The 17,691-nt window shown below is 41.9% G+C and overlaps 2 protein-coding genes across 2 annotated transcripts; one reads left to right on the top strand and one right to left on the bottom strand. All coding sequences in view use genetic code 11, as the record gives it.

Annotated features, from left to right (window-relative positions):
* Window positions 1-1,840: 1,840 nt before the first annotated feature.
* EGR_03085 (Fasciculation and elongation protein zeta-2) lies at window positions 1,841-8,582 on the top strand (the record flags this gene model as incomplete). Its single annotated transcript, XM_024492334.1, has 6 exons — window positions 1,841-1,882; window positions 1,921-2,284; window positions 2,782-3,090; window positions 5,241-5,737; window positions 6,266-6,425; window positions 8,536-8,582. 6 exons carry the CDS (start codon window positions 1,841-1,843, stop codon window positions 8,580-8,582), a joined length of 1,419 nt encoding a protein of 472 aa, XP_024353260.1.
* Window positions 8,583-13,413: 4,831 nt separating this feature from the next.
* EGR_03084 (hypothetical protein) lies at window positions 13,414-17,691 on the bottom strand (the record flags this gene model as incomplete). Its single annotated transcript, XM_024492333.1, has 7 exons — window positions 13,414-13,545; window positions 14,323-14,408; window positions 14,741-14,795; window positions 15,724-15,892; window positions 16,236-16,484; window positions 16,523-16,588; window positions 17,651-17,691. The coding sequence occupies 7 exons, from the start codon at window positions 17,689-17,691 to the stop codon at window positions 13,414-13,416; spliced, it is 798 nt and encodes a 265-aa protein (XP_024353259.1).

Below are 17,691 nucleotides of genomic sequence, written 5' to 3'. Positions count from 1 at the left end.
GCATATAAAGTGAGTGGGCATGGAAATGAAAAATAAGGATCCAGCAAATAGATAACTACCTCAATTAGGAAGCAAACATACTTCAGTATTCAAGCACAAAATGAGGTCTGAAAGATTCCAGAAATAAATAACCACGGCAGCCAGTGTAAAAGCAAAGTCGATCAGCTAAAGTAAAGTCTTTTGATCACTCAGTTACTTGAAGGAAAACGTAAGGCAGCATGAAGAAAGCGGATCGTGTGAGAATGGCAATCATCAGGATCAATGTTACAGCAAACACGGTAAGCACTGTCCCCAGATTGACATTGAAACAGCCCTGGCAGCTAAATAAGTGAAGAAGGGAAGGATCGAGCCTCGACAATTTTTCGGCGGTTCCTGACTAAATAGATGGGTTATTGATTTTTACCGTAGGGGATGGTGTAGGCATTCTCTGAGTGAAACGCGTGGGAGCCATTAAACCCAGACACAAAGACCTGTGGTCGATAGGTATCAGAAGCAAGTTGCTCCCACTGCACAAACGTAATAAAGCTCAAATAATTATTCAGAGATGACCGCCATGTTCTATGTGAGTACGAACCGTGATTTAAGTAAATAATGACGGAGGCCAAATGCGCCAGCAACTCAAGGGCAGTCAAAAGGAAAGTGCCCGTCATTACATGTAAGCACCCAAACCACACATATCGCCTAAGCAAACCCTCGATAGAAAGCATGGAAGAAACAGCCTTAAACTAACGTGAAACCCGCCTCGATAAATGCGTGGGACTAAACTAACCGCAGCTTATCAAAAGTTTTTTTCTCCTAGGACCCTTCTAAGGAACAAATTTGCTTTCAAACACAAATTCTAAATTGTAAAGAGCCTTATGAACATTTGTTATAGCAAAATGCAAATATAAAACATTAATCACAACGAATAGATGTTTTGAAGTCTTGTAATTATTTATCGTTTTTATACAACGAAACAAGCCTTCGGTACTACATGAACGAAAAGAAAAAGTATATACGACGGGATTAAGATGCTTCACTCTTTGCCGCTTGACATTTCCCACAATTGTGATTGTTTTCTAAACTGAAATGACATCTTTTTGGCCTTAAAAATGCGTTTTGTGAATTTTAGAACCCCTACCCTGTGTTTTGAAAGGGAATACTAGTATATTTAATAATCTTATATGTTGGTGGCAGTTTTTTGCACTCCTTAAGTGCTTTGATTTGCAAAAGAAGAAACTCGTTTTACTCACTTTGGTTTAAGTGTATCACTGGAGTCCTGCACTTTTTGTATGTTGCTGTGTACGGATTTGTTCGGTTAGTCGTTATTCCTAGACCGCGAGTGCAGAATGCAGCGATTTTGGAAGAAAAGTTTGGCAGCTTCTTCGTGTGCATCATCTAGTATATCATATTATTATTGCTCTTTTTGTTCTGATGAGTGCTGTCTCTGCTGCTAAGTAGGTACTAATAGTGTGCTATTTAATTCCTTTATTTGTTTTACTCATAATTATTCGCACTTATCACCGTCGCTCCCAATATTACCTAATGTGTAACTCTTTTCAGTGCGACTTTATTCCTTTTATATCCCTTAGGTGACCCGTTGTTTTCGATGGTGTGTCCTCTGCTGCTTCTCTTTGTTTTTAAGCTATTACATCCTCCACTTACCTTGCCTGCTATCATTATTCTAGTTGACTTCATATTGAATAAGAGGCCACCTATTCCAACTATGATTGCCTGTTAAAACTGCCGAATAAGCTTGTACACTTATTGTTTTTATAATATTCTACCAATTTTGGTCCGTTGGATTTGAAGGCCTTTTGCTTTTTTACAGAAGGTCTGAGTGCATGCCAATAAAGTGGGAATGCTGGACTCCAATCCGAAATTCCCCAAAATTAGCCTAAAGGTAAGACGTTCTTCGGCCTCACTCTTATCACACCTCAGCGCGAGACTTGGGATGCATTGACCAGCAAGGATCTCCTCACCACTCACCTTGACTATTATTCCTCCTTCACCTTCTCCAAATTTATCGAATCTCTCAACCTCCCTGCCATTGCTGCTCCCTCCTCCAACGGCTGCCCAGATGATCTGGATGTGCTGGACTTGGACGAGGAACTGACCAGAGCCCTCGATCACCACTCTATCATCACCTCTCAGCTGCCTGACGATCACATCCAAACGGCGGACGAGATAATTGAGGAGATCGACCGATTGATGGTCGGTGAGGCGGTAGAGCTGGATCTGGAGCTCTGCGATCCCCAAGCGAATGCTGAGTTCCGTGCCACTTACGTCTGGAAGCCATTGTCAGGTTTGCTATCAATTTTACCTCTCTTGTGAAACTGTACATGGATGACAGTAAAAATCGTCCCTTCTATCCCGCAGCTCTAGCAAGTTTCTTTGGTATTTGAAACTGTTAATTCCATTTCCTAGTTCATTATAGAAGTTGTAATGGTTCAACGTTTGTTTCGGAATCAGTTTCAGAGTTCTTTTTTTAATAAATCGGGAGTTTTAAGGTACCTTCTTTCCTTAATACTCCTGTGTATTCCTATGATAAGAACTTGTGGTCTTGGTCCCCAGTTCGTCGGACGAACTAATGAAGGAGCTAGTTTTGTCTGGTATATCGCATTAACTTGAAGCATTCGATGCTCTTTGTTCATTTACCGTCTCTCTTCTCATTAAAGTGTCATTTAAATTTCCATGATATTTGAAACGCTTATCCCAACTCATACCTTGTTCAACAAATTGTTAGAAAACTCAGTTTGCTTTTGAAAGTCAATTCAACTCAATATACTCTTCGAAATTTAGTATTGGAGCAGATGTCCATCGCTCAACTGAACGCTTTGGTTGATGAGTTAGATATCTGCATTCGGCACTACTCGGCGTGCCTCGTGCAGGAGCTGGCTTTCCGTGAGGAGTTGGAGTACGAGCAGGAGGTGAAGGATATCTTTTTCACGCGCCTCCACGAGGTACAGAATCGCATGGACGAGTGGGCCATTTGCAATGCTGCGGCGGTTGTGGGGAATGGCGGCGGCGATATGGTCCATGGTGCAGACCACGATAAGCATGACGATGCTGAGAATCAGATGGAGGAAAGGAGTCGTGGGTTGTTTGGAGGTACGACTCCCTAGCAAATTTGTTTAAAAATGATGTTTATCGCGTTTGTTATAGTTAACTTAGCTGTTAAATGTCGTTTAATGGTAGTGGGAGGATTGATCAGTTGTGGTCATTCATTTTGGCGTCACTGATTACTTTGTCTGGAGTTACTTTTGTAGTTTTCAAGTGTCTTTTGCATTGCCTTTGAGCCTTCTTTTTAGTCTATATCGAATTGTTTTTTTTTTCTTAAATTTAATTCACCATGATCACATTAGCAGTCTCAACTGTTCTTTCGTGAAATGGACTAATTTTAGGCAAATTAACGTTTTTAAATGTGGGAAGGGTACTTTAATTGCTTGAAGTGTATCAGCTTACAGTGCCTGTGTTAGCGGTTTAGCTTTGTCATATCGTTTGAGGGTCGCCTTATGAATAAATGGTTGCATTTTATCCGGGCTCACTTGAATAGTTTACCGGCATTCGACCTATGTGCTTTTCGAAGGCTAGCACTTCTGTCGCGAATTGCTTATAAAAAGTCCCCCGAACGCCTAAATCTTGGCACTTTTCTGCTATAACAATACATGAAGCATACCATCGTTGACAGGCGAAACGATTAGTTATGGGTACTTATTTTTTTCCTAACAGCTGGCACTTTTGTCTTGTGCCACCTCTCAAATCCCTTTATAACGTCAAAATCTGAGTAAGTTTCTGCTAAGAAATAAGTGACCTTGCAGCCGCATGAATCGCACCCTTCGCTCGGTTGTACAAACATGAGTTATTTGAGACTTTCGTTTAGAAACTGAAAGTGAAGTGAAACCTGACTAATGGTAGCTTTATCACTACTGGAAACACAGAATTGTATTTCTTATCAACTTCCACATTTCTATGCTGGTTCTCCACTCGTTCAACTTGCTGAACGAAACTTTTGCTGCTTTTCTTAATCATTGGCAAATAATCCACTTAGATGTCAATTCGTCTTAACTTTATCCGAAATTAGGTGTAAAACCCTATCATCCCTTCGCAAAGCATATTTCCTATCCATCACTAAAACTACTTCTGTTTTTCGATCGTTCACAGCTTATTCAGCTAAAATAACCGAGATGAAGATTATTCGTGAGGTCAGAACTGCTTCTAGTGTTTTTTTGTCATTAGTTCAGTGATGTGACTTTCATTCTGTAGAGAGATTGGTAAATTGAGACTGTTTATTTCGGCTTTGTCAATCACTGTCAGAATTTACATTATCACTTCGCTTTGTCTCTCACGGCATCGCCATAAATTTACGCCATAAAATCTTTGCATTACAATCCCGACTCCTATCAAGCCCCACAGTGTCTTGAGAGATTTTTCGATCACAGCTTTTGTCGGAGCATCGTGTCTTTAATTTCATTCAAGATGCGGCAATTACCAGACTTTAATGAATTCAGTTATCATCTCCCCTATATGGTCTGCATGGACATAAGACTAGGGTTACATCTGTTATTCTGCGTATTTCTCTACCACTTTCGCACTTATCCAAGCTGTTTAAATGAACTCCAGCAGATTGCCTATTCCTTTTTTAATTTGCCATTTCGAGACTTGTCATTAGTGAATTTCTCAAAGTGTGATCTAAATGGCATCGGGAACGAGACGCAAAATCCTCTTTTTCTCTTATCCTACCCTCAAATGCTATGCTTGGTTCCTCCTTCATGCAGCTAATTGATGTAGGGGTTAATTGGAGTTTGAGGGTCGTATTCACTCAAAATCTTCCAATTTGGCTTTCTCCAAAAGCGCCTTTTAGCTCTAGACACACCAGGGGCCGTGAAATCCATTCCTTCCCTTCCCGTTCAGGTGGCAGTTTAGTTAACTCATTTCCCGTGACATTTTAAACTGCTAGTCTCAAGCCTTAGTTCTCTTGATAAATCGGCGAAGGAAAGTTTGATTCTAGAACTTGAGGCAACTCGCATCTGCCGTAAGCGTATCAAAGGTGACAAGGTCTGTCTTTGTTCTGTTGAGATAGACTTACTACAAAATTTGAAATCGCTGGCTCATCTAATCACTTGACAAAAAACTAATTGAATTTTAGGGGTTGCATGAACTTAGAATCTCCAAGTAGACTGTTTTTAAGTGCTTTTGTCTGTTTTAAATATCTCAAGGGTAATAAGACTTACCTTCTCTCCTGTCCTCCCTTTGTTCAGGCGCTAGTTCAGCCGCAACGGCAAAAGTGATTCTTGCCAACGCCGCGTTTGCAGTCCGTCGCCGATGGCGTCGCATGGGTCGCAGTCTGGAAAAGGCTCGATCTACATGGCATCACCGCGGTCGTCGACACCGATACCTCACCGATGACAGCAGTGACGGTGAAGATCACTACCACCGCCGCCTTCGCGTCCGCACGCAGCCCATTGATTCACGTGACATCGCCGTGGAGGCGACATCTGGTGGTGGAGGTAAAATGTGCGTCTCAAACTCTAACCTTGAGTTGGCTCCCGATGGTGAGGCGGGAGCAGTGGACGAAGATGATGATGAGGAGTGGTCGGTGCGCAGCGAGACGAACTCCACCGCCACCACGCCCACTACCGGTGCTCCGACCAACAGCGCTTCGTCTGTGGGCCATTCGCCTCGTCACCGTCAGATTTGGTTCACGTCTACTACCTCTACTGCTAGGGGCAAAAGAAACTTTCAGGAGGACTTGAAGGTGAGATATTTCGGCTACAGTTCTACAATAGGAGGAAACGTCTTAGTATTGGAAATAAAATGATCAATCCATAGGCGTAAAGTCGGCGTTTTTGCTGAGAAGGTACTTGCGATTCCAGATCCTCTCCTGCCTTAGTGTACTTATCTTAGTGCTTTTGCTTTGAATTAATGGCCCTTACATTTCATGGAGCACGATTATCCTGTGTTGCAGCGCTAGTTTTGGCGTCTCGATTATGAGGAGTTTGTTAGAGAAGTTGGGAGTATCGACTTAGTTTTTACGATCTTAGTAATGAAAAGTGATAACCCAAGGATTAGCCCTCCCACAGCGTATAAGCTCTATCATGTTTTCTCCCACATTTTTAAAGGTTATGTGAATTATCCAAGCAAGCATCATGCAGTATTAATCTAGATGTCATTTCCTGTATTTCTTACGTAGGATGCTTTGTCTTTTCTACTTTTCTGGCATCCTTAGTCGTCGCATTAGTTCTATTGGCCTGTATAATTGTGTTTGTCCTGCTTTGGCCTTCAGTTTCTGAGCACCAAGATTCCCTACCACCGGTCATCGGGCTACGGGGGTGCATGTACCGGGCCGGCGGTGGGTCATTTGGAGCTCTTCAACGAGTTCCTCTTCTGTATGCTCACCAATAATCCAAATCTTACGCCTCTCCTCACTGACTATATCCTCAATGGTACGTTTTCACCTAAATATCTTTTGTGTCATTAAGTTTAATGTCTACTATTCTGGAGTAGGTGCAGTATATTAAGCGCTTTCCTGGCGGAGAAGCACTTTAAATATTTTAGTAGTATTCAAACATGTTTGTATGCTGTATCCGCTCATCTCCATCCGATAATATCGATGGCTGATTAGTGGCTACCTTGTTTCTTCAGTGTTTTGTCCATTGGATTGCCTGAAATTGATTTAATATCGGTGCAATGAATAGTCAAGTAGTAGGGATACATCTTATCTGTTACTGGTGGCGCTGTTCTGCTACACTAGAAGTAGAGCTTATTTGTTACTTCCGTGGCAGGAGGTGATGAATATGTGGCAAATGGCCTTTTTACGCATTGTTGAGGTGAATGTGACTCCTCGTTCTTGTAAGAAGTGGGCAAACGCTCCGATCTGAGGGGTGTAATATTCTGTGGAGACTAAATCTATCGAGAGTGGATAAGTGGTGTTGATTGTGCTGTATTTGGTCGAGCGACTGCTGTTCTGACTTGTCACCACTGCCCAATGTTGGCGACTAATTGTTTGCATCCTTTTTCCTATGCTGCTTTTACACTGTTGTGGACATGACGATCAGAGCTTACAAAGCTGCTAGAGTTGATAATGTCACTTCAGACGTACTTTGTGCATCCAGTTTTGCTTTCTACCCGATTAGATTTCCATACAGAAGGTTTGCAGGCTTGTGCCTGAGCCATTATCAGAGGTGCTGAAGGACTCAGAATTCGAATAGGAGGAAGATGGTAACGAAATCACATATCTTTATGCTTAATTAAATGCTTTTTCTCGCAAGAAATTGTTAAGTGTTCTAGTCAAAATCTGCTGCCTGCAGTTTAGAGGTGATCAACTCCAATTTGATCAGTGTCACTTTCTGTACGCCTAATTTGGCTTTCTATTGGCTAAATTCGCACCTTCTTTATTCTTTGGTGTTTCCTTCAGTTGGCGCGTTTTAGTTCCCTGTGTCCTCTGTTAAGGGGCGGGTGTTTGGATCTCATGCAGTAGTCACTGTAGTTGATAGCGCTTTTGTATGTCCGAATTACTAATAGAGATGCAATGTGGCCGTCTTAATACTACGCTTATTTTTGTGCTAAATAGGTTTCGAAGGTTGACACGCAGGAGACGATGAAGTTGCGTAACTCTATACTCCGCACTTTTAGGCTTTATATAACTTAGGCGACGCCGCGAAACCGTTCATGCAATTTTTTGAGGTGGATCCATTCTCTTTCACAGCAGTTGCTTTCAGTTCGTTGTTGCCTTAGCTCATAACTCCTGCCTAGCTTGTTCTTTTTAGCAATTGAGTCATCTTTTTACTGATTCGTCACAATGTGCGTTCCCTAGTTGTCTTCTCGTTGACATTTGGAGCTCTTTGCAACGCTCTGGTTCTGCAACGGAGCTCGTTTTTAAATAAAGCATAGACGCTTTCGGAGGGTGTATTCGAGCACATTCCTTGTGCGTGTTGAAACGCGTTCTGGGAATGCGATGCGTCTTATCCATGGATGAATTTCAAGAACTTTGGTTTGGTTCACTCTGGTGGTGGTAAGAATTATCTGACATTGAAACGTCCCACTCAACGGCTATGTAGTGTGTGTTTCTCCTGCTTGCGTTACTGCAATCGAAACCCCAGTAACCTCATCCTGCTCCTTCAGATTCATGTCGACTTACTTATAACTGAAATTGTCCGTTTAATGCCTGATGAAAAGACGCAACCTACTAGTAAATGAAGTTTTCGAAACTATTATTTCTAATTTAGGCAACGGAGTAGCAAAGGTAAGATTAGTCCTATGATAAACGTCACGTTTTCTCACTTCTTACGGAATATGCTCCGCTTCTGGCCTGACTAGCTGTGTTGTGCACAATAACAACATCTCACAAACACATTGCGAACCCTCTTTCATTCCTCTGGGTTGTGCTCTTGCGCTTCTTTTACTCTTAACTCAAGTTTTTTGGTGGGATTTGTTTAAACACGAAATTCCCACAACGATCGTACCTTACCTAATCGCCTCCGCACAAACCTTGCTGGTGAATTTTGCCACCCAAGTAGATCAGTAGAGTAAGTGAATTTTTCCCTCCTCTTTTAGTGTACGCACCCAGTGAGAAGTCGATGCTGCCGAAGTTGGTCATTTGAGGGCCCCTCCGCCCCACTCCTGCACCGCATTTCGCCTGACGCTGACACCGACGCTGCCATAATATTCTTCAAAAGCGATGCATTTAATTTAACTTTTTTGATTTCTTGTTTCCCTTTTTTGTTTCACAGCAACCAGTTTCCTACTCACCTCCCTCTCTCGCCCCCTCTGCTTTCATGTCATCATGCATTGCCCTCCACACTGATCCAGTATACTACTTTAATTACAGCCTTGCATTCCCGTAACTTGCCATCTGGGCTGTTTGTAGGGTCGTGGGAGGGTATTGGATCATTAGAGCAAAGCAACTTGGTTTGGAACGTTTAAAAGCGCAATTTCAAAGGATGCATTAGCTCCCTCACTAAAGTGGACTTTGGACTACACCAATCAAGTGGCGCTAGTGTCGAGCTCTGATTTTCAGAATCACCATCGGCCCGGAATTGCTTTTTGTGAGTGAGGTGGTTTTGTTCTCCTCATCTTTTTTACATCAGCAGGAAAACTAGCGACACCACGATTTAAATGTAGGCTGTCCTTGGGCGTCCTTGCACTATGGTTATTCCAGATGGTTAGTGCTGAAGGAAAGGGTGGAGGGCAGTGCCATTTTGACGTCAGCACCTATCCTTCCATCGAAGGTGGTTAAAATGTGGTCGAACAGCACTGGTATTCGCTCAAGTTATTGAGGATGGTTGAGAACAGTCCTGACTACTACCATCATCGAATCATTGCAACACTTGAAGCGTCAGCTCTAGGCAGCTTCTCGTTCTCGGGCTACTGTTCCACCGGATAGAAATGTGGGGGATTCACAGGAACTTTGTAGTAACTCCATAGCATTGCAATTTACATGTGGATTGTGTTAGAGCGATTTTAGATCACTCGAATCTATCAAGCTCTATTCAGGATGCTTCCTGCATAATCGTCGTCTACACCGCAGAGGTTTCACAAACACGGTTGGAAGTCGCCTTATAAAGGTTGAGCAGCGGACACCACTCCCCAGCGTTCATTCGAACCGTCGACAGCTATCACGACCATCGAATGGGCAGCGAACCGGGCGCGATCTTCTTTCTTCCTTTAAGGGTATCCACTCAGAGCTATTTAGTTAAGGATTTTCTTGAAGCATTTCTAAAACTGCAGTGGCAGCTGCAGATTCTGGCCTATGGTTTTTCCAAAGGACTCAATCGAGGGGCGAATGATGAATATTATTGGGAATGAATTTATGGTTTTTTTGTCTTTGTAAACCGTTTTTAATGTTCTACCATTTTCTGAAGTTTACAGGTATGGCGTTGAAAAGATATGACATTTTCATTGCAAAATTGCCTACCTATAGTCATATCTCGTGTTATAAAAGTGCTCGCAGTTCTATTCATCTGTCCAGGCTTGAAGGCCTCAAAGCGGTTTTTCCAAAACGAACTTCGATAACCTTCCAAATATTTGCTAGTAAACGTTGACAGGAGCGGTGGGAAATCCGCATATTTAGTTCTAAACCTAGTCATCATCGGGAGGAGTCTCTAGTAAAACCACCTATTTGAATGCATGGAAGGATTTTTTGCGACTACTTTCATCTTAAGAAAAATAATAGCTGCGGAGCTGATTGTGCTGCTCTTGAGTTAACTCATTTTCTCAAGTCTTATCAATATTGCTTATCACGAGACGTTGTCGAGGGGAAGAAATACCGCTAAGCACCTTACTCGAGTTGGTCTCAAATATGGACCATATTCCATCATCATCCAACGGAAACACCATCTCTGGGTTCTGGGTCTTCGTGTTTTTATTCATAAAATTGACGGACTCACTGCGAGTCCCACGGAAATTCCAAGAAGTTTTTCTTCGAACAACGGATGTTGGAATTTGTGAAAACAGAGTAGGATTAAAGGAAGAATTCATAAATTTCTGAGCTATTACCCAGCAACCCTTGTGTAGAGCAGCCCAGCCGATAATCAGGAAAGTCTTTGATGTCAGCTTGGCTTTTAGTTTGAAAAATGGCGACACCTTGATGCCTACATTCAGGTTTCCCTCGGATACATTTGCTTGTACTCAAACAACACCACCAGTGGTTTCGGCTTTTATCACCGTCGCTGATTTACCGTAGCGATCTGAGCTCTCCTAACTGTAAATAAATTCCTGTTCTTTGGATCACCTTATTCTACTTTTGGTCCTCTAGCCAAGTCTCTGTCTATTCGACTGGGGGACTCCACCGACGATTCGTGTTATCTCACAACAAAGCGGTCAGGTGTGCAGTCTGTGTAGGGGTCGCACTCGAGCACTTGCATATCACAGGAGCGCCTCTTAATCCCGCCACATAGCCACTCTTTGATCCTCGTCTGTTTTAAATTAACCATAAAAATTGCTAGTGCTCAAAGAAGTGAACACTGTTGATAGGAGGGTACTGAAGCTTTGTTGGCCTCTATTGGGTCGGTTCCAAGGCTCATTTACCATCAAAAGCATGCTATTTTTACCTAGAAATTAGTGAAAATGGTCCCACCTTAATCAACTCCGTTAGAAGGCCAGGCCATGTTCCTTTTAGTTTTTTGCCAAGGATGTTGCATTTGCCCTCAGCGCTGCTCTCTGAACAGAAGTAGCAACAAGGCAGGGCGATTTTGCTTCTAGACTCGTTGTTACACACTTTTTCTCAGTCAAAACCCGCGTTACAGTGTAGAAGTTATTTATTTTCGCAAAAGATTTCGAAAAAAGTCTCTTACTCTCCTTTAAATTGAAGATTGGTGGTTATTGCATCAAATCAAAATTAACCCAAATTTTTTACAAGAGTTTACTGCTTAGCCGACGGTCTCTGCGGGGTTGTTTAGCCAGAGTGCCATCGCCTCTGATGTTGCCAATACATCCCCATAAAAAGCTACAACTTGTTTATCCCCCTCCCAAAAGGCTCTGGTTGCTCACTTCGTACACAGTCTGCTTTTTTTCTCGAAATTAGCATTACAATGAGAGAGAGTGGATGAATTATTTAACCTTTCTGGACATATCACCTGTCTTAGACATTTCTATTTTCAATATCAGCCACATGTCTGAACGGACTGCTGTGGCAGCTCGAGAGTTGCCCATGTTGTTTGGTGATGTGCCCAATCATACGAATAGCTGAATATAAGTTACCCCAGACCTTAAAAATCTCTCATACTTCTGGATAGGTCCTGCTTTAGTCTGTGATGCGTTCCTGCTTTATTTACTTTTTTGTCTTGGTTTTTGTGCTACTTAGCTTATTTAAGTAGCAAAAACTCTGCTTATATTCCTCTTATCCCTCTGGTAATTTTATGTTGAGAGTAATACTATAACTGGTTTTTACAGCATAAATAAAAATCGGACTTTTGATTTTGCTAGCTATCCATCATTTGAAATGTGAGATACTTACCGACGACCTCAGTCACTAAACATGATGCAGACCAAGTGTAGCAGAGATGGCCGAAAAGTTTGGTGTAAATGTGTCCACGTATTAACAGATATGGCGGTTGTTTGCAACTCTTTTGAGTGCGACAAGAAGTAGCGAACGACACCGTATATGTTCCGTCGCAGTGCGGATCACTCTTGAAGACATCACAAGCCATTCTATTCCGCAGTTATGTGGGATAATTTTGCTCGCTACATAGAGCTCTGTCACCAGTCTCGCAGTCTTATGAACGTTGCATAACGTCTTCAGCGATAAATCACCTAGCACTAGAAATTTGGTAGCCTTTAGCAGACTTATTTAAATACAGCACAAAATTCCAATCTTGGTAGACTGAAAGATTTCATGATTTAGCCACTAAACTATGTTAATCCATCCGCTTCTGAAAATGTCTCGAGTACATGAGTGACTTTACAGAGGGCTAGAGAGGCAGAAACACAGATGATACAATCAGGATCCTCTAAAACACGAAACTACTGACCTTAATGGGCTATACTGAGAGCCCTCTAAGTAGTACGTATAAGTTACGGGAAGCAATTGACTTAGGGATCGCACCAATGCCTCCAAAGCCCTGGAGACAGGGCACTTGGCAGTGTGCCAAAAGGGACTGCGCATTCCGGAAGAGTAATGGCAAAGGTTGGGTGAGGGAAAGGGAGAGATTAATGTAGGGGGAGGACAACATCAAACCGCCTGTCTCACTCGTCCTTTCTCTCCTCCTCTCCCCACCCTATCCCACGCTTCCACTGCCACTGCCTCTGTTACTGCGCACGTGCGTGTGTGTACGCACAGCGGCGTCAATAATAATTGTAACTTGGTTGTTGACAACTGAGTGAGAAGAGGAGGCAACATTCCACTACCCGTATCGGTTTCCATATTTGCCGAGAACTTGTTTAGACTTCCAACTTATTCAACTTCAATAAAGAAAAGTTATTAAGGGGTCTTTTATGGTGGTTAATTAGCCCATGACTTCCAGCATCACCAAACTTAAGGTTCTAGCTTGCCTTAGCTGTTATGCTGATTGACAAATTTGATGATAGAACATTAGAAATGACCTATTAAATTGATATATCTGGTTTGACTTCTATCAGATATTTCCAACTTTGTAACTAACTATTATGAATTCAACAGTCTTGTTGAGAGGTTCATCTAGGGTATAGACAATTGAGATGTACGGACGGCAGTTGTACTTCTCACTGCCGAATTTAACTGTCAATCGCAATCCAACTTTTGAAGTCGACTTTTAAGTCGTCCGCTTAAAATCGTCCTCTAATTTACTGCGAGCTTCAAGAGTTGATTGAATTTTTTCAGTGATATGTTCGGTTTGGCTGCATTAGGGTAGGGACTTTTCAATGCCATTCCCATGTGTACCTCCCACACCGAGACGACCAATTCTTATTAGCCAAAATTTTGTGCCCATAGAGCACACTGAAAAGTAGTATCTCTTTTTAACAACCGCATTCTTTCCAAAAAGTCATTAAAAAGCTGATCTTCATGAAAGCACCTTTCCAAAAGCTGACCTTTGACCTTTTTAAAAGTACCGAATTGATTCGATTTGGTTTAGCTAAATCAGTCCCTCTCTTGTTTTTCAACTAATGTTAAGACGGTCATAAACGTATTTCAAATATTTGTGTAAGATTCTAAATGAGTTGATTTCACGAGCCCCTACTCATCCTCATTACGAGTAGTATGTGTAGGGGTTAATTAGTCTGGGTTAGTTATTCCATCCAAGGTTTAATTAGATCCTACGCAACTGAAAAGCCGAAAAACCAGCAACAAGAAAGTAAAAAAGGAAACAATCTTTGCTCCTTTTTTTCCCTTGGGAATGCAACTGTTTGTGTCCCCGAAGAATTCTACCAGTCAGCTTTTAATGGTGTAAGGAGAACGCAGTGGCCAAGTTGTAACATGTTGCATTGCAAGCCTCTCAAAAACTTGTTGAATTGTCAATTGTTCCCATTCATTTTCTCAATACTATAATGTTAACATCTTTCCTAGCCTCGATATAAGCCCACTTTTTCATCCCTTTGTTCCCTTTTGTTCAAAGAAAATGCCAAGGAGTACATGCTTCCCCTTTCTGAATGGTTTAGTAGACTGCACAAACTTGCAAATTCTAGCCGTAAAGTCAAACGTCTGCGAATACTCCACCCTTTTAGGTTAACTTGGCCGCCTAGTTTCGTCTGTTGATAACCCTCCGTCGTCAGAAAATGGCAGCCTCGAAATGCATTGTTTACTGTTTCAATACCTAATAACCTTTTATTCGTTCTCTTCAAAGGGTCTAATAAATAAAATTGGCTTAGGGACAGACATTTCAGAGTGGATTAGTCTTATGACTGCATAGGGTCAGACATTTTTCCTACAGAAACGTATGAATTAGCTGCAAAGACATCAATCTCATTTTCTCCAAAAAAAATTGATTTAGTACTTGAAATTCCACTAATTATTACTTAAATACTTGAGATTGTAACACAAGATTGCTTAAAGTTATCTTTTAGGCGAGAGACAGTCAGCCAGTACAAGCCTCGTGGCGAGTTGGATGGACACCATCGGCCCCGAGGAGAAGAAAGCGTGCTCCCAACACGCCCATGCCATGATACCTCTGTATCCACTACCCGGTAAGGCATTTCCTCTCCCATCTCTTCTGCTCTTCCTAAGAGGAGGAAGGCTGAGGTGGAAAAGGGGAACAAGGGGCCTATTACGAGGAATTTCGTAGAGTTTCTTATTAAAAATAACCCCCAGTCGAGAAAAAAGGATTCTCACTCTCATTTTCTCTTTTACACAGTGCCAGAAAGGTGAGTAGTTTTGATTTGTTTACTGTAAAATTAGTCGGATGCTGTAATTTTTCCATTTATTCTTAAATTCCATCGAGTATTGAAACATTCCCGATATACACACATCGCCCTTCGTTGAAAAGAGGTATTTACTGCATACCAAGGTGTCAACGGACACATCAGCAATCGGTGTCACTCCCTCGGGAGCGAAAGGGACTGCATGCATTTAATGATGCTTCTGTATAACGCAAGCAGCCAGTACCATAAATTTACTAGAAATTACTCTTTTTAGTCAAATATGCTTTTTTTATGAGGCATTGCAAATGTTCCCTAACGCCGTAGTCGGGACGACCTAAGCGTGCTCAACAAACCAATTTAGTGTATGAAGGGAAATGGGAATGCAATAAGCCGCAGAGCTCGGATTAGGCAGAAAAAAATGCTGTTCTCAGATTAAAGACGGTCAATCATTCTGTAAGTATCACAAAGAGAAAAGGGATGGGTTGAATGCTCAAAATGGACATTTTTCAGTTACGATTGAGTAACTTTTTCCATCGCCCCACTTTTAGTACCGATGATGCGTTCCCTTTTCGCCAATACCACCACCACCACCACCACCTAAACTGGTGGACAAAAATTAGTCGGCTGGGTAAACTTCAAAGGCAACGCCACTGATGGAGTTTTGTTGATCTCTCGACAAACAGACGTGGTGCAACTCTCCTCTAATGGTTTTTTTTGCTGCCCGTCTTGACGCAGGTAAATTGAACCACTGCCTCCTGGTGGCAAATGTAAGAGCGTCGGGGGATTTTTATAATGCTATCGAACCGAATGCTTTTTAATCGTGACATTTTAGTGTTTAAGTTTATGAGACGTCCCGGGAGTAGACTGAAGCTTCGGACAGTCGCATTGGTTTCGTACGTAACGGCCGTGGATAAATAAGCGCCCGATTAGATGTAGCATTATTTCATTGCATAGCCTGGGTCTTATTCTTACTGGTATTGGTTTCAATGCTACCATTTTCTTCAGTGTGACGGACAGGATCAATATTGTCCAACGCCTTTGAACTTCCGATCCCGATAGTGATCTTGAATTATTATGGAGCAATGTAATTAGTGGACTCATCCGGTAAATAGGGTTGAAGAATAGATGGAATAAGGCATTTCTGTATGGAGGAAAGGTTGAACGAGAGGCCGGGACATCAAGGTGGCGAATGAATCGCAGGGAATGAGGGATCCGCGTAATTAAATATGTCTAGGAAAATAATTCTCATTATTTGAAAAGATGATCTCTTGACCAATACGATCCCTCAAAAGCCAGTTAAGCTTGTTTTTTCATGAATGTACACTTGCTCAGTTTTTTAATCCTTTCCGAGTCCCCTATTCATTTTAACTTGGCCTTTGAATTTGTTTTTTCTCCGCGAAAAGACTTCTTCCCTGCTTCTTGTTCGAAAGTTTTTTTATCAAGAAGAAAGTGCTGTTAATCCGACTCGGACGTGGCTCGGATACCGTTTGTGTAGTACTTTAAAGCTCAGTGTAGTATTGCTTTCTACACTAATGTGGTGTTTTAATTTCAAAGGTCGCCCGACTTTTACTCGTAGATTCAGAAACCACGTGAACTTTTGTTGTGTGACTTCATCAACTTGTACACTTTTGTCCAGCTGGATTAACATCCATCGCATCGTATCGCACCGCTCGTCAGCTATTTTACAAACAATTGTACTAAGAGCAGGAGGTCCTCTTTCAGAGGTTAAGTGACTTAAGATTGTGGAAATATATAAATCCACGTCTCAAACCTTAACTTATTAAATGCATCCACATTTAAGGCATGGTGATATACTAATAAACACAGGATGCGTGACCTGTTCGCGAACAAATTTTACTTAAAAAAACAAGAATTTTAATTGAATTTTATCTCATTTTTAAGCTTTAACATGTAGCTTCCAATCTTAGTGTAGACAATACAAGAGTAACTTTTTTTATTGCCTTGATCGCCAGCCGCGTAGATTCTCATTTTACATACCTTCCGCAGCACCGCCCGCCCCCCGCCCCGACGACACCCTTTTTTCGTGGGTTTCTATAGCTACTCTGGCGATTAATGACTATTTGAAAAATGCATATGGTCATTACCTCAGAAACCGCATTGAGATGGACGGCGTTTCTATTGAATGACTATTTTTAGTTATTAATGTTCCAAAATATGCCTTACAAGTTTCACAATAGGGGTAGGCTTTTATAATCCTCCTTCATTCATTAACAGCCAAACCCCTTTGAAACATCTGGACTTTTGTACACAAAAGCTTTTGTAAAACCCCTTTTTGCCAGTTGTATCTCAATTTTAAGCCTTTTATCTATTTCTTTCGGTTCATTTTAATTTACTTTAACCAAGCAATTTTCAAACCACCTCCCCGTGCCCTGTACTCGGCCAATTAAGACACTTGTGCAGAACCAAAGGAGTTATTTATTTACTGCACAAATATTCACGAACCGCGAGAGGTTAAGAAAAACTTCACAATATTTCACAGGAAAAGAGACGCTAGGAGTGGGATGAGGCGGAGGAGGAGGCGAGGAATTGTGCGAAGGGGTGAGGCGAGAGGAGACAAGATATCGAGAGGGAATGCAAGCCAATAAATGGTCGATAATTTTGAAGGTTGGAATGTCTGCGTAACGGTGAGAAGGCGAAAGAAGGGTGATAGTTGCATAGTCGTGAGACCAAAGTGAGAGGGACATGGGCGGTTGGTTGATTGGTTGGCCAGATGGCGTGGGTTGGAATGGGAGGGGAAAAGCATCGCGTTATATGATAGGATTATTTTGATAGGGCTTACAAATCAAAATCAATATCCTAGTCCGAAAATGCGGTTCAGGGAGGCAGAGGTAAAGAAGAGGGGGTTGGGGGAAGACATGTGGGGGGGGATCTCCCTTACGTATCAGAAACAGCCATAAATATATATATGTATGTACACAT

Source organism: Echinococcus granulosus (genome assembly GCF_000524195.1).
Source record: "Echinococcus granulosus chromosome Unknown EG_S00015, whole genome shotgun sequence".
Lineage (NCBI taxonomy): Eukaryota > Metazoa > Platyhelminthes > Cestoda > Cyclophyllidea > Taeniidae > Echinococcus > Echinococcus granulosus.
Note: the sequence above shows the minus strand (reverse complement) of the source record. Positions and strands in the feature narration are given on the sequence as shown.